Here is an 18212-nt window from a genome sequence, read left to right as displayed (position 1 = left end):
TACATCCTAAATATAGAGCCATTTTTTTAGGGAATGATTCCATGATCCATGTTTGGTGGAAATGCCTGAAAGTTAGAGGGTTCTGGAACAAAATGTTCAGCCTTATAAGGAAAGTATCAGGCCATTCAGTCCCAAAGTCTGCCCAAGTGGCGCTCCTGAACTTCCCCATACCTCAAACCCCCAAATATACCCAAAAACTGATCTTCTTTATTCGCTTGTAAATGTCACTCGGTCTTGTTCCATGCAGCTAAAAGAAAGATATAATGGATCACGACCCAAGAAAAAATGGGTCAGCTCAATACTAAACACCTCCATATCATTCAAAGCAACATGGGAACCCTGGGCTAGATACGTAGGAACCCCTCTCATTCCTGGAACCTAATTAACACAAACTATGTGTTCACCCTGGAACCTGGCTCCTTTCCCGCCACTCTTTCTCTTATCTACCTTTTCCTCTCTATTCTTCCCTGCCTTCTTTTGATCTCAAAGTTGATGATGACAAGAACCACGTCTCAAAACTATAGTTGTCTTATACCTATAATGACATTTCAACATCACAAAGTTACAAGTTACCACTAGATAAGCATCGAGAAACTCCAAGACAGGACTGGAATGTTGCTTCTTCTGATGTGATACACTCCATTTGCTTTCCCCGCAACTCTGGAAAATACTGTTATTTCCGAGTTGCTAGACCTGGTAACATTACATAGGGCACTTGATGCTTCTTACCCATTTCAGTCGACTCATGACAGAGTATGTACCTGCTAGGGGTTTCATGGGTGACAGATGAACAAGGTGCCTTATTATCAGTTGTGGCTAGTTGCCCGGTTATACGGAAAACTTCCCTCTTTTGTAATGATGCCTTGCCTGTATCTTGACGTGAGAAATGTGTTTTTGCAGACAACAATTTTACAAATCTACGTTCTTGTCAATTGTATAGCAACTGCCATCACATGTTATTTTCCAAATTTTCAATAAACATTTTGAAATTGAAAAAAAAAATAATAATAATAATATAGAGCCATTTATCCAACTGTCCATCCAGGGCTTCTGGTTTATAGACCAGATACATCTTAAATATAGAGCCATTTATCCAGCTGTCCATCCAGAGCCTCTGGTTTATAGACCAGATACATCTTAAATATAGAGCCATTTATCCAACTGTCCATCCAGAGCCTCTGGTATATAGACCAAATATATCTTATATATAGAACCATTTATCCAACTTTCCATCCAGAGTCATTGGAGTTTTGTAGACCAGATACATACTTGACAGAAAGTGAAAGTAAATACCAACTAGAACACAAAAGACTACTTTGAACAATGTTCTAATGCCATGTACACACGAGCGGTTTTGCCATCGGAATAAATTCGGAAGGTTTCTCTAACGGAATTTCCGACGGAATTCCGTTCAATCCATCTTCCCTACACACGGTCACACCAAAATCCAACCATCTAGAATGTGGTGACGTACAACACATACGACGGGACTAGAAAAAGGAAGTGCAATAGCCAGTAGCCAATAGCTTCCGTCTCGTACTTGCTTCAGAGCATGCGTCGTTTTTGGTACGTCGGAACAGCATAGAGACGAGCGGTTTTCCCGATAGAAATGTTCTCTTTCTAGGTCTGTCATATTTTTCAACATAAAAAGTCAGATGGGGCATACACACAATCGGAATATATGATGAAAAGCTCCCGTCTGACTTTTTCTGTCTGAAATTCCGCTCGTGTGTACAGGGCATAACTCTTCTCCAGTCATTTCAAACCTAAAATAAACAATTTTGGTATGAGTTGTTTATGTTTAATTCTTATTTATTGATTTTCAAATGTTAGAATGCAAAGTAACAATATACATATCGTATTATGACAAGTAGAAAAAGTTGTGAGAAAACTGTTTGCTCAGACCGTATCAGAGGTGAAATATCCTCATTATGGAGACTATGAGAGAAATTGAACCAAGGTGTCCACATGAGATTATAGTATTCAGATTTATCTTCACCCCAAGCAATCACATGATCCACATTCGTTTAATTGATGGAGCTTCAGTCTGTCGCCAATGTTGCCTATCACAGATCGAGCAGCAAGAAGTACCAGACCAAACTTTTCTTGATTTGACTGTAGGAGCTTGGCAACATAGATGAGTTGTTATTTAAAGGGAATTTATGACCTATTGGGGAACTCTGTGCAGACATTTTTCACTCCAGTACAGTCCAGCTAATTCTCAGCTTATTATACTTCTACAGAGAGGAGAGTCCTGTATAGGTCAAGCAAAAGTGAGGCGCATTCTGGGAGGTCTGTAGTGATAATTGTTACTTTCTCTCTATACACAGGAATATAAAGTAGTGAGAAAACATCTGGTGAACCATTAACACCCAGCAGCCGTCTTCCCGGGACATCGTTCATCACAGTGCCTCCACCTCACTGCCTGACAACAGAGGTAACCAGTGCCAAGAAGATTCTAGAAGTCAACAACAAGATCATTGATCTGCTGACAGGAGAGGTGAGGAGGATTCTGGGAATTCTGGGACATTATCCAGTAACAGACAAGGGATGTGTCTGGATGGTGACTGTATCATTGTGTGTGTCAGGTTCCTATAAGGTGTCAGGATGTCACTGTCTATTTCTCCATGGAGGAGTGGGAGTATTTAGAAGGACACAAGGATCTCTACAAGGACGTCATGATGGAGAATCAGCCACCCCTCACATCACCGGGTAAGAGGAGACTTTATTGTAAAGGAGAGAGCAGTACGGAGGCTCCACCTAGATCCCCCATCATCTGATAAACACATAGAAACAATGTATTCAGTCAGTGTGTGTGTTTCCTACAGATGGATCCAGTAATGGGAACCCACCAGAGAGATTTCCTCGAGATTCCACACTGGAAGATCACAACTATGCCCAACCTTATCGGGTAGGTGGAATGGAGCAACTAGAGCTCCTAAAGAATTTTTAAGCTATCAGAGGACATCCTTCTATGTAATCTCTTGTATTTTTGGGGTTTAGGGTGAAGAACTGAAAGAAATCAAGGTTGAAAATAAAGAAGAAGAAGAAGAGACGTTGGTGAGTGGAGATCAGCAGTCTGTGGAGAAGGGAAGTTCTCTGTACTTTTGGAATTCCATAAAGGAAGAACACAACTATTCACGCCGTAATCAGGTAGATGGAACTCAGACATAGAACTCCAAAATAATTCTAATCTTTGAGATTGTTCAATAGTATATAATATCTTATTCCATTTTTGCAAATGCATTCTGTAATTTTTGGGGTTCAGGGTGAAGAAATGAAAGACATCAAAGTTGAGATTAAAAAGGAAGAAGAAGAAGAAGAGAGGTTGGTGAGTGGAGATCAGCAGTCTATGGAGGAGGGGGAGATGACTATGAAAATTGAACTGAAGGAATCTTCTCTACATATAGACACAAGTAAGTAAGAAAAACACCAAACAGAAACAGTTTAATGTTAATTTTACTTTTGAGTATTTATATACATTGTTATATAGTTAAGGAAAGATACACTCACCGGCCACTTTATTCAGTACACCTTGTGCTTGTACCGGGCTGGACCCCCCTTTTGCCTTCAGAACTGCCTTCATTCTTCATGGCATAGATTTGACAAGGTGTTGGAAACATTCTTCAGACAATTTGGTCCATAGTGACATGATAGCATCACGCAGTTGCTGCAGATTTGTCGGCTGCACATCTATGATGCGAATGTCCCGTTCCACCACATCCCAAAAGGTGCTCTATTGGATGAGATGTGGTGAGTGTGGAGGTTATTGGAGTACACTGACCTCATTGTCCAGTGGTGAGATGATTTGAGCTTTATGACATGGTGCATTATCCTGCTGGAAGGAGCCATCAGAAGATGGGGACACTGTAGTCATAAAGGGATGGACATGGTCCGCAACAATACTCAGGTAGGCCGTGGCATTTAAACCATGCTCAAATGGTACTAAGGGGCCCAAAGTGTGCCAGCAAAATATCCCCCCACACCATTACACCACCAGCCTGAACCATTGACACAAGGCAGGATAGATCCATGCTGAAATTGTTGTTTACATCAAATTCTGACCCCTCCATCTAAATGTCACAGCTGAAAATGAGACTCATCAGACCAGGTAACGTTTTTCCAATCTTCTATTGTCCAATTTTGTAGCCTCAGTTTCCTGCTCTTAGCTGACAGGAGTGGCACCCGGTGTGGTTTTCTTCTGCTGTAGCCCATCTGCTTCAAGGTTCGATGTATTGTGCATTCAGAGATGGTATTCTGCATACCTTGGTTGTAACAAGCGGTTCATTTAGTTACTGTTGCTTTTCTATCATCTCTTACCAGTCTGCCCATTCTCCTCTGACCTTTGACATCAACAAGGCATTTTCTTCCACATAACTGCCGCTCGCAGTTTTTTTTTTCTCTTTTTCGGACCATTCTCTGTAAACCTGAGAGATGGTTGTGTGTGAAAATCCCAGTAGATCAGCAGTTTTTGAAATACTCAGATTAGTATGTCTGGCACCAACAACCATGCCATGTTCAAAGTCACCTAAATCCCCTTTCTTCCCCATTCTGATGCTCGGTTTGAATTTCAGCAAGTCATCTTCACCACATCTAGATGCTGAAATGTATTGAATTACTGCCATGTGATTGACTGATTAGCAATTTGTGTAGCCAAGCAATTGTATAGGTGTACCTAATAAAGTCGCCGGTGAGTGTATACGTCTATCAAAGGCACTCAAAAGAAAAATTTTGAAAGTGGTTGGGGGTTCATTTCAAAGGCAAATAAGATAATTAGTTTGCCAGAGTTTGAAGCAAATCCTTTATTGCCATGAATGCTAACTTCATCCCTCGTATAAACTATGTATTTACATTGTCACATCACTTCAGAAAATATATATGTCCATAGAATTCACCCCAAGAGAAAAATAAGAGAAAACAATCAGTGGCAGTTGATCCAGAGGAAGGCAGAATACCCATATAAACACAAGTCATTCAGTACAATTTTTATAATAAGAAACACGTCCTGTCATCGCGAACCAGGCTATTCCCCATCTGTACAACTCTTAAAACAATACACCTTCTTTTCTGTATATATAGTGGTGAAACTTTTTTCTCCTAAATAATGTGCAATTTGTGCTGCTCGTGTACAAAATGAAGAACATCATATCCTTCTGTACAGGAAAGACTGAGACTTCTTAACTGCTGACAATAAGAACGTCATCAACGTATCTACCCCACTGTTTAATGTATTGTTTATATTACATACCATATGATAGAATCATGTCCAGTCCTCATCAGAAGAAAGTAATCATATTTATCACTTTAACCAATGTTCCCAACAAATGAGGTGGAGACGCTGTACATCATATGAAAGGTCCATCTCCATTCCTCAATATAACGTCATGTTCCCAACAAATGAGGAGGAGATACTGTACACCAGGGATATGCAATTAATGGACCTCCAGCTGCTGCAGAACTACAAGTTCCATGAGCCATAGCAAGACTCTGACAGCCACAAGCATGACATCCAGAGACAGAGGCATGATGGGACTTGTAGTTTTGCAACAGCTGGAGGTCCGCTAATTGCACATCCCTGTTGTACACCATATGAAAGGTCCATCTCCATTCCTCAATATAACGTCATGTTCCCTACAAATGAGGAGGAGATACTGTACACCATATGAAAGGTCCATCTCCATTCCTCAATATAATGTCATGTTCCCAACCAATGAGGAGGAGATACTGTACACCATATGAAAGGTCCATCTCCATTCCTCAATATAACGTCATGTTCCCAACAAATGAGAAAGAGATGCTGTACACCATATGAAAGGTCCACCTCCATCCCTGAATATAATGTCATGTCCCTTACAAATGAGGAGGAGATACTGTACACCATATCAAAGGTCCACCTCCATTCCTCAATATAACGTCATGTTCCCAACAAATGAGGAGGAGATACTGTACATCATATGAAAGGTCCATCTCCATACCTCAATATAACGTCATGTTCCCAACAAATGAGGAGGAGATACTGTACACCATATGAAAGGTCCATCTCCATTCCTCAATATAATTGTGAAAAATGTCTTTTTAACAGGTGGACACAATGTCTGGAATACCTCTGAGGAACATCTCATTGTATCTCCAGATTATAAAGCAGAAGATAATAACATTGTACAATTTTCTCCAGGAGGAAATCCCGTTACTCCAAATATACATCCCAGACCTTCCCAATTGGGGGGATCAATGGATCCCTCTAATCCTGAGGAAACATCTAATGGATCACACATCAAGACTATAGGATTTTACAATACATATACTTTAATTCTTCCATTGAGTTCCAATGAAGCTTCTTCTTTAAGCTATGAAGTCGTTCAGACAGAAGGGTTGTCATTGACATGTCCAATGTGTGGCAAAAGTTTCACTGAATACAGAGCACTTTTTAGACACAAGCAAGATCACATGAGCATAAGCAAGCGTCCATATCCATGTACAGAGTGCAGGAAATGTTTCCTTTCGAAAAGAGACCTTCTTGAACATCAGAGAAGTCACACAGGTGAACGTCCCTATTCATGTTCAGAGTGCGGGAAACATTTCAATCATAAAGGAAGTTTGCTTAGACACAAGAGCCTTCACACAGGTGAGTGTCCCTATTCATGTTCAGAGTGCGGGAAACGTTTTAATCAGAAAAAAGCCTTCCTTAAACATCAGACAAGTCACAAGGGTGAACGTCCCTATTCATGTTCAGAGTGTGGGAAACAATTCAATCGGAAAAGAATTTTTCTTAGACACCAGAGCTTTCACACAGGTGTGCGCCCCTATTCATGTTCAGAGTGCGGGAAACGCTTTATAATGAGCAGAGACCTTCATGTACATCAGAGAATTCACACGGGGGAGCTTCTCTATTCATGTTCAGAGTGCGGGAAACGTTTCATTCACAAAGCAGGCCTTCTTGCACATCAGAGAATTCATACAGGTGAGCGTCCCTTTTCATGTTCGGAGTGTGGGAGATGTTTCACTCAGAAAGGAAACCTTCTTCAACACCAGAAAACTCACAAAAGTGAGCGTCCCTATTCATGTTCAGAGTGTGGGAAATCCTACGTTGATAACAGAGACCTTCTTTCACATCAGAAGATTCACACGGGTGAGCGTCCATATTCTTGTTCAGAGTGCGAGAAATGTTTCACTAAGAAAGAAACCCTTGATGCACATCAGAAAATTCACATGCGTGAGCGTCCCTATTCATGTTTAGAGTGCGGGAAATCTTACACTAAGAAAGGAAGCCTTCTTACCCATCAGAAAATTCACACGGGCGAACATCCCTATTCATGTTTAGAGTGTGGGAAATCTTTCACTAAGAAAGGAACCTTTCTTACACATCAGAGGATTCACACAGGTGAGCTTCCCTATTCTTGTTCAGAGTGTGGGAAAAGTTTCATTCAGAAAGCATTCCTTCTTGAACATCAGAGAATTCACACGGGTGAACGCCCCTATTCATGTTCAGAGTGCGGGAAACAATTTAGTCACAAAGAAAGTTTTCTTAGACACAAGAGACTTCACATAGCTGTGCATCCCTATTCATGTTCAGAGTGCGAGAAAAGTTTCCTTCTGAAAGGAGGCCTTCTTGCACATCAGAGAATTCATACAGGTGAGCGTCCATATTTATGTTCAGAGTGCGGGAAATCTTTCACTCAGAAAGGAAACCTTCTTCAACACCAGAAAACTCACACAAGTGAGCGTCCGTATTCATGTTCAGAGTGTGGGAAACGTTTCACTCAGAAAGGAAACCTTCGTACACATCAGAAAACTCACACTGGTAAGCGCCCGTATTCACGTTGAGAGTGTGGGAGATTCAATCATAAATCTTCACTTCATATACACCAGAAGATTCACACGTGTGAGCATTCCTATTCATGTTCGGAGTGTGGGAAAATCTTTTAAAAAGGTTTTTTTTTAAATTTTAAATCTTGTTTTACACCCAAAAATTCACACGGGTGAGTGTCCCTATTTGTGCTGAGAGTCAATTTAGTTCAGAGTGCGGGAATTGTTTCACTGAGAAAAACAGCTTTCTTATACACCAGAGAAGTCACACAGACGGGCATCCGTATTCATGTTTGGAGTGTGGGAAGTTCTTCAATGAGAAAAAGTAAAACTTCTAAGACATGAGAGAATTCACAAAGGTGAGTGTCCCTATTCATGTTCAGAGTGCAGGAAATGTTTCACTCAGAAATCTTCACTTGTGGCATACCAGAAGGTTCACATGAGCAAACAACCCACCATCCCTGTGCTGAGTTCCTGGGTCTGTACACCCGCTGTGCCCATTATGAGGGGTTCCCACCATCCCTGTGCTGAGTTCCCGGGTTTGTACACCCGCTGTGCCCATTATGATGGGGTTCCCACCATCCCGGTACTGAGTTCCTGGGTCTGTACACCCACTGTGCCCATTATGAGGGGTTCCCACCATCCCTGTGCTGAATTCCCGGGTCTGTACACCCGCTGTGCCCATTATGAGGGGTTCCCACCATCCCTGTACTGAGTTCCTTGGTCTGTACACCCGCTGTGCCCATTATGAGGGGTCCCCACCATCCCTGTGCTGAGTTCCCGGGTCTGTACACCCGCTGTGCCCATTATGAAGGGTTCCCACCATCCCTGTGCTGAGTTCCCGGGTCTGTACACCTGCTGTGCCCATTATGAGGGGTTCCCACCATCCCTGTGCTGAGTTCCCGGGTCTGTACACCCGCTGTCCCCATTATGAGGGGTTCCCACCATCCCTGTACTGAGTTCCCGGGTCTGTACACCCGCGGTGCCCATTATGAGGGGTTCCACCATCCCTGTGCTGAGTTTCCAGGTCTGTACACCCGCTGTGCCCATTATGAGGGGTTCCCACTATCCATGTGCTGAGTTCCCGGGTCTGTACACTAATACAGTGATCGGTGGTAAAAATATGCACTGTTACTCTATGAGTGACACTTGCTGGGAAGGGGTTAAACATCTAGGGCGATGAAAGGGTTAAATGTGTGCCTAACCAGTGTTTTAGGGTACAGTGGGGGAGGTGGTTTTACTAGGGGGAGGCTTTGCAGGAACACAGGATTCATGCCCTCCCTCCTGTCAGGACGGCGATCTGCCTTGTTTACATAGGTAGACCACCGTTCTGCCTCTGCGTTGGATGATCGGCGGGTGCCAGCGGACTTCGAGTCTGCATTACCCGTAGATCACTTCCCGCTGTGCATAATCACAGCGGGAGCAGGCCATCAGTGGCACGCATATGCGCCCCCTTCCCGGAAATGTGGGATCACGTACTAGGAACGTGATCCAGTGCAGAAGTGCCAACTTGCTGCCGTATATGTAAGTTACATGATCGGCAAGTTAATAAAGGAAAAGGGATGGAAAATTTTGAAAAAAAATAATAATTTCATTAGTTTCTGTTAAAAAAGTCGAGAAAAAATATTTCTGCATAAACTTAGGCCAAAATGTATTCTGTTACATTAGTTTGGTAAAATAAAAATCATATGCATGTATATTGTTTGAAAGTTGTAGAGTCTACAATTATATGGTATACATTTTTGAAAATTGCTTATATCCATTCTTGAGGTCCTAAAATGCCAGGACAGTACAAACACCCCCCCCGCCCCAAAATGACCTCTTTTTGGAAAGTAGACAGTCTTACAAGGTATTTAGTAAGAGGCATATGGATTTTTTTGAAATTGTAAATGTCTTGCCACAATTTGTTGGAAAATGAAAGTAAATAAAATGTGATTTTATTTCACAAAGTTGTAATTTTAACCAGTTATTTGTCACACACACAGCATGGGTATACTTACAATTACACCCCAAAACACAATCTTCTACTCCTCCCTAACACGGAGATAGCACATGTCTTGGACTTTTTTGCTGCCTATATAGGTTCATATAGGCACCCAAAATCCAAGGAGCACCTTCAGGCTTTCTAGGGGCATAAATTACGAAATCTATTTCCTGAATAGCTATTACATTTCTTGAGGCCCTGAAGTGCCAGGATAGGAGAAACACCCAATAAATGATCCCATTTTGCAAAGTAGACCTTCCAACATATTTAATTAGAGGTATGGTGAGTTTTTTGAAGATCACATTTTTGAAACAAGTGGAAAAAGAAGAAAGAAGATACATTTTATTTTACATACAACTGTCGATAAGATATTTTTCCACACATCATGCGCATACTTAGAATTAGATTTTGCTATTCCTCCTGAGTATGGGCATACCGCATATGTGACACTTTTTTTGGCAGTCTAGTTGCATAGTGGGGTCCAAAATCCAAGGAGCACCTTAAGCTTCAAGGGACATAAATTCGTTTTTTTTTGTTTTTTTTACTATATTGTGTTTGAAAGCCCTGAAGCACCAGTATAGTAGAAACACCCGGAAAACCACCACATTTTTGAAAGTAAAGGGAAGAGGTCTGGATCCTATGGGGAACATGCGCAACTAGGGATACAAGCATAGAATTGCTGGGACCAATGTTCCACCGTTTCAACAGGACACCCCAAGAACATGGGCTTCTCAGTTCGAACATTTCCAAGTATGGAATTTTCCCAAACAGGCTTCACCTGTGCAGGTAACCTGGGGCAGCCACAGTTAGGTTTAGTTAGCAGAAAGACATTATTGCATGTCATAAACGTTGCACCAAATGTGCAGCAAAAGTTGATCCAACTGCTCAGAGCCTGGTGTAAATATATTCAAGAAGTGCATGTGGGGTTGTAAGAGAAGTCTGGCTAACAGATGTGCACTTGTAAAAAAGGACTTGTATTGGCACATGCGCGGGAGCGCACAGTCAAGCGCCAATGCGCGCACACAGGTACACGCCAGTGCACGCACACGGGTGCACGACACATGCACGTAAGGGCGCCAAGTAGCCTATTTAAACTGAACACTTGAACATGAACTTTGCTGAGGGGTCTTTCAGCTAGTGCTTGTTTACCCGATCTGTTCCAGTTTTCAGTGTCTTGACCCGGCTTCACTTGAACCTTCTCTTTGACCTCTGCCTGCCTACCTGATCCTTGTGTTTGACTCTGCTACTGCCTGATGCTCCTGTACCTTGCTGCCCATCTGTGTACCGAACCCGGCCTGTGTCCCCTCTCTGCCTCTCGTCTCAGTATCTGCTCTGTCCGGCTGTTGATAACCTCCTGGCTTATGTCCCAGCTACGCCTCCATCTGCTGACCCAGCGATACGGAGCTCCGATCCTCAGAGCCTGCCCAGCACTCTTCAGCCATCTGGTTGCTGCCAAAGATCAGCCAGCACCATCCACTACATCTCCAGCTCGAGCTCCACCAGGTACGTGACAGGGGTCTTGGTATATTCCTAAAGAACCTGGGTCCATAACAGCAGTATGGGGTATGTGTAAAATCCCTACGACAGAGGCTCATTTAGCAAGACAAGAAGAAGGGGGAGTTGCTATGAGCAATCACAAGGAGAAACATCAATCAGTCAATGTTGTGGTACCTGTTTAGGTAACAGGTCCTCTGGTAGCAAGGGTTTTGATGCGCTCTGACTTCCTTCCTAGCTGTCCACCTCCGCTGCTCACTGAGAATTGACTAGTGTTACGGAGATCTATTACCTGATCACTAGGTAAGGGAAGGGAAGAGTGAAGTGTGAGCACAAATGAGGTCAGCACTGTGTGCTTGGTGGGGCCCCATTCTTTACTGGGAGTGAGGTAACAAAGGTACGCTGACTGGTGGAGTGGGCAGAGGCTCAGCCTGTCCCTCCGAATGCAACACATACTGTATATCAGTACAAGTGTGTAGAACACGGGACCAGGGTGGTGGGCAGGGAGGGCTGGCTCCCTGCCCACCTCATCTGCCTCCCCTTCTCTTGCAAAAGATCTGCAGCAGGCTCTTCAAAAAGCTGTGAGTACATACCCCTTTCTTAAGCAGATCTGGACATCAGTTTATACACTTTATATACCAAACTGTTCACAAAAGTTCAAACAGAGATCCAAAAATCCACAAGTACCCTATCCCAGGAAATCGCAGGAATAGGTACACGTACAGACTTGCTGAAAAATAAGCACGATGAATTATCAATTGCATTTAATGATCTCTCAAGGGAGCATGAAACACTTTCATCTGCTTTTACACAGTTGAAAGCACAGGTGGAAGACGTAGACAATAGGAACAGTAGGAGTAATCTTAGAATAAGAGCTGCTCCAGAATCAGATTTAATCGCATACTCCACAAAATTATTCCAGTTTCTGCTGCCAGAACAAGACTCCCAATCCTTCATTTGTGACTGTATTCATCGTGCACTAAGAGCCAAACCCCCTCCAGACAAACCTCCCAGGGACATTGTTTTATGTATGAAGGACATTTGGTCAAAGAAGAAATAATGCATGCTGCATGTGGCATCAGAAACATCACTTTAGATGGAGTTCAGTTGCAGATCTATCCAAACATCTCGAAATCACTTCTGTGCTCTCCACATAAAGGATCTGGTACAGATGGGCTTTCCCCTTTAACCACTTCAGCCCTGGAAGATTTGGCTGCTGAATGATTGGGCCATTTTTTGCAATTCGGCACTGCGTCACTTTAACTGACACTTGCACGGTCATGCGACGCTGTACCCAAACAAAATTGACATCCTTTTTCCCACAAATAGAACTTTCTTTTGATGGTATTTGATCGTCTCTGCAGTTTTTTATTTTTTGCGCTGTAAACAAAAAAAGTGACAATTTTGGAAAAAAACACAATATTTTGGACTTTTTGCTATAATAAATATCCCCATTTAAAAAAAAAAACCAACCAATTTTTTTCTCAGTTTAGGCCGATATGTTTTCTTCTACATATTTTTGGTAATAAAAATCACAATAACCGTATATTGATTGGTTTGCGCAATAGTTATAGTGTCTACAAAATAGGGGATAGATTTATAGTGTTTTTATTATTTATTTATTTTTTTACTAGTAATGGCGGTGATCTGCGATTTTTATCATGACATTATGGCAGACACATCATACAATTTTGACACATTTCTGGGACCTAGTGGCCGCCTTAAGGAGTGACGTAATATGACGGGGATTCGCCTGCCTATGCCATTCTGCCACAGTAGAACTGCAGAGGCTGGTCGGCAAGTGGTTAAACAAATTTTTCCTCATAATGGCACTACCTACATCGCCATCATTATTTCTAAAGGTCAGGACATCCTGACAAAATTAAGCCTTCTTGACCCCCGCAACCTCCCATGTACTCCTTCTACACCTCGTCCAGATCCCATCTGGAAAACCCCAGCTTCAAGAAGTGACAGATGAGAACCAGACATGAAGCTGGTCAATGGAACTAGGAAGATCTAAAAAATTTTTAGGGCTGTTACTGATTAAAAATGTTCGATTAATTGATTTTTTTTTAAAATCGATTAATCAGCTAATTCCGATTAATTATAATGCACATACAGATCCAACTACTTTTAGCTGATCTCCTTACATTGCAACTCTGCATTAGTCAGTGGTAAATGTGGTATACACTATATACAATCACCCGACACTAGTTAGATTCCACAATCCATGACTTAACTTCACAGTTCACACAAATACGTTTTAAATTCAAACTGTGGCACTGACGTAAGTAATTTTTTTCCCACAGTAGCGTGACAATCCCTCCACCTCCGGTCTAACTAATCACTCTCACCTTATGGCATGGACCCCTGTGCAAACAGGTGGTCATGCAAGCGGGTATCAAAAGAGTTAACACGGACCATAAACTTCTCTCACGTCTCCTTAGATCTCAACAAGGATGCCAGGTCATGGGTAGAAAGAAAAGATCTAAGTGCTCATCGCTTAAAGTGGGGTACCCCCTAAAAAAAAAAAATTAAAAGTCAGCAGCTACAAATACTGCAGCTGCTGGCTTTTAATAATCGGACACTTACCTGCCCCAGGGTCCAGCGATGCGGGGGAACGAAGCCCCCCCCTCGCTCCCCGCTCCGCTCGTGGCGCCGTAATGCATACTGTGGGCACCCGGCTGTGGCTTCACAGCCGGGCACCCACTGCGCATGCGCGAGCGGCGCAGGGCGCCGTGATACGCCGTACAGTCACCTGGGACACATGACAGGTCCCAGGTGAATGTGCGGCGCGAGGGGAAGTGATGTCACCAGCCCGGGCAATGAAGAAGGCAGACTACGAGGGACCCCCTAGCAACCGATATTTAGAGGTGAGTAAAAATTTTTTTTTTTGCCAATTATTTTTTTTTGATTTTTTTTACGAATTTTAAGTAGTTTTATTTTTTTGGTGGCAACACCACTTTAAGTATAAGATTTAATTTTTGTGTTCAAACACAAACTACTCACATAAAGAAGATAAAAACACAGCGTGTAAAGCCGACAATCGTGTTAGTTCCATATAGCAACAGCGGGTGACATCATGCGTAGCTCCTTCCCCCGTACACGTTGCGTTCAATCAGAACTTCAACGTCACCGGACTCCTCCCCCTTCCTTTCGTTAGCCGGAGGAGTGATGAGTACCATTCAAAATAATTTTGATCGATCAAAAAAATTAATCGATTAATCGAGGAATTGATCTTTAATTTCTGCAGCCCTACCAATTTTTTATGAAGAATAACCAGAAGACCATTTTTCCTTCTTTCTTTTACACCTTTTCTTTTTGCCATATATATATCTGTCTATGGCGCATGCGCCGTAGACATCGGTGCCGCTATTTCTGCAAATATCTCCTAAACCTTTTAGGTTTGGGAGATATTTCTTGCACCAACAGGTAAACCTTAATCTAGGCTTACCTGTAGGTTAAAATGGTTGTAATGGGTTTACAGCTACTTTAAAGAGGAAGTCAACCCTGATGGGTTTACATCCTCTTTATTTTCCTGCAAAGGTAAAACATAATGGGCTACTCAGCTGTTCCTGCACCTGTATCCTGTTGTTACCTGCATGTTACCTGTTGATGAACCTTACCTTGCTGCTGCACTCTCCTACACTTCTGATTATCGGTTCCTGATCCCGGCTTCCTATTTGACCCTGCTCCTGCCTGATGTCTTTGTACCTTGCTGGCTGCCTGCTACCGAGCCCGGCTATCCTTGTGACTACGCTCCTGTCTCCTGTTTGGCTCTACTCCCGGGTATCTGCAGCTACTTTCCTGCGACTTTCTGCCTTCCAAGATTTGCATCATTTGCTTCAAGCTTCCAGAGCTTCCTTTTGTTTTTAAAATTCAGCAAAATGGGGTGCAAAGTGGGCAGGGGTTGCAGCAACTATAACGCACAACATCTCCGCAACCAAAGCTGCACAAATGTTTATTTTTGCGGCACAAACCAGCACAAATGCAGCACAAATGAATAACGGATTTGTTTTTAAAATTCAGCAATATGGGGTGCAAAGTGGGTGGGGTTGCAGCAACTATAACACACAATACATCTGCAACCAAGGTGGCACAAACGTTTATTTTTGCGGCACAAACCAGCACAAACGTGGCACAAACGAATAACACGTTTGTTTTTAAAATTCAGCAATATGGGGTGCAAAGTGGGCGGGGTTGCAGCAACTATAACGCACAATACATCTGCAACCAAGGTGGCACAAACGTTTATTTTTGCGGCACAAACCAGCACAAACACGGCACAAATGAATAACGTGTTTGTTTTTAAAATTCAGCAATATGGGGTGCAAAGTGGGCGGGGTTGCAGCAACTATAACACACAATATCTCCGCAACCAAAGTGCACAAACGTTTATTTTGTGGCAAAGACCAGCACAAATGAATAACACGTTTGTTTTTAAAATTCAGCAATATGGGGTGCAAAGTGGGCAGGGTTGCAGCAACTATAACGCACAATATATCCGCAACCTACGTGGCACAAACATTTATTTTTGCGGCACAAACCAGCACAAACGCTGCACAAACAAATAACGTGTTTGTTTTTAAAATTCAGCAATATGGGGTGCAAAGTGGACGGGGTTGCAGCAACTATAACGCACAATATCTCCGCGACCAAAGCTGCACAAATGTTTATTTTTGCAGCACAAGCGAATAACGCGTTTGTTTTTAAAATTCAGCAATATGAGGTGTAAAGTGGGCGGGGCTTGCATTAAATTGAATGTCTCAGAAACCGAACCGCCACAAATGCAAATTTTTGCGGCACAAATCAGCACAAACGCGGCACAAACAAATGGTATATTTTTATTTAGGTTATACAAACATGGGGTGCCAACTTCACACAGCTTACTTACATAGATCCTGCGTAGATGCACAAGGGCTCATTGTATAAATTGTATCATTTTCATATTATTTTCTAATCTTTTTGAATACTGTAATTATACCATGATTGATTCCTTGCCTTAAAAGTCCGACCTTGGTTACTTTTTCTAGTGTCCCTTTTTTTCTCCCTTATGATTTATGGATGTGGCATCATGAGTGCAGTTCTCTTTCATTTTCAATCGTTTTAAATGACTTTTTTTTCCTTTAGAAATGTAATTTTGCTGTCAGACTGTTCTAAAAACAGGAAACATGCGCCCCTTTACAGGCATACTATAGACACCCCCCAGGTGGGAAATTTAAAGGAATATTACACTTTTATTGGTTCACTTTAAGCATTATTAAAATCACTGCTCCCAAAAAAACAGCGTTTTTAAAACTTTTTTATTTTTTTGCAATGATACATGTCCCCTGTGGCAGGACCCGGGTCCCCAAACACTTTATGAAAATACCATGCATATAAGTCTTAAAATTAGCACTTTTGATTTTTCACGTTCGTGTCCCATAGACTTTAACGGTAATCGCGTGTTCGAACTAATTTTTTGCCTATTCGCATGTTCTGGATGCAAACCGAACCTGGGGGGGGGGGGGGGGTGTTCGGCTCATCTCTAATAACAATCATAGAGATTAATGTAACATGTTAACTTACTAAAACAAAATATACCTATCAACAATCACATGATATATATATTTTGATCGTCCTTATGTGTAAACTACCTGTATTGTACTTTTTATGGCATATGACAAAAGATTTTTGTACCCAATAAAAAATAGCTTGTAAACAAAAAAAACAAGGGTGCAGTTTTAATTTTCTCCACAAGGTGGGGATCTCATTTATTGTCAGTGGAACGCAGAGACAGGAAGTGATGTCATCTTCAAACCAATAGTCTTCTAAAGGCAGGATGTTCCTCCAGCAGTGAAAACTTTCAGGAAGTGGAGGGAGATATTCCTGCAACCGGCAGCAGAGAAGGTAATAAGATGTTATTTCATATTTACACCCAGTAAACCCCCGTCATGTCCATCCTCTTCCTCCATAATTACCGTGATGTCTTTTATCTCCAACAAATACACCGATACATCCTAAATATAGAGCCATTTATCCAACTGTCCATCCAGAGCCTCTGGTTTATAGACCGGATACATCCTAAATATAGAGCCATTTATCCAACTGTCCATCCAGAGCCTCTGGTTTATAGACCAGATACATCCTAAATATAGAACCATTTATCCAACTGTCCATCCAGAGCCTCTGGTTTATAGACCGGAAACATCCTAAATATAGAGCCATTTATCCAACTGTCCATCCAGAGCCTCTGGTTTATAGACCGGATACATCCTAAATATAGAACCATTTATCCAACTGTCCATCCAGAGCCTCTGGTTTATAGACCGGATACATCCTAAATATAGAACCAATATACGATCCAATCCACTAACCACTCAATGTCCCTGATCACCGCCACACCACTCAATGTCCCTGATCACCGCCACACCAATCAATGTCCCTGATCACCGCCACGCCAGTCATATTGTCCCTGATCACCGCCACGCCAGTCATATTGTCCCTGATCACCGCCACACCAGTCATATTGTCCCTGATCACCACACCAGTCACAGTGTCCCCGATCCCCGCTACACCAGTCACAGTGTCCCCGATCCCCGCCACACCAGTCACAGTGTCCTCGATCCCCGCCACACCAGTCACAGTGTCCCCGATTCCCGCCACACCAGTCACAGTGTGCCTGATCCCCCGCCACACCAGTCACAGTGTGCCTGATCCCCCGCCACACCAGTCACAGTGTGCCTGATCCCCCGCCACACCAGTCACAGTGTGCCTGATCCCCCGCCACACCAGTCACAGTGTGCCTGATCCCCCACCACACCAGTCACAGTGTGCCTGATCCCCCGCCACACCAGTCACAGTGTGCCTGATCCCCCGCCACACCAGTCACAGTGTGCCTGATCCCCCGCCACACCAGTCACAGTGTGCCTGATCCCCCGCCACACCA

The 18212-nt window shown here is 42.8% G+C and overlaps 1 protein-coding gene across 1 annotated transcript in view; it reads left to right on the top strand.

Moving 5' to 3' along the window:
- LOC143955186 (uncharacterized) overlaps positions 1 to 18212 on the top strand; it is a 141960-nt gene that overhangs the window by 104220 nt on the left and 19528 nt on the right. Inside the window, 5 exon segments of the mRNA XM_077465277.1 lie at positions 2829 to 2911; positions 3004 to 3153; positions 3269 to 3416; positions 6083 to 7925; positions 8015 to 8131. Of these exon segments, the coding sequence (XP_077321403.1) occupies positions 2829 to 2911; positions 3004 to 3153; positions 3269 to 3416; positions 6083 to 7925; positions 8015 to 8131 (2341 nt within the window).

Source organism: Lithobates pipiens, unplaced genomic scaffold (genome assembly GCF_037356315.1).
Source record: "Lithobates pipiens isolate NorthernLeopardFrog02 unplaced genomic scaffold, aLitPip1_a1.2 Scaffold_35, whole genome shotgun sequence".
Taxonomy (NCBI): Eukaryota; Metazoa; Chordata; class Amphibia; order Anura; family Ranidae; genus Lithobates; species Lithobates pipiens.
Note: the sequence above shows the minus strand (reverse complement) of the source record. Positions and strands in the feature narration are given on the sequence as shown.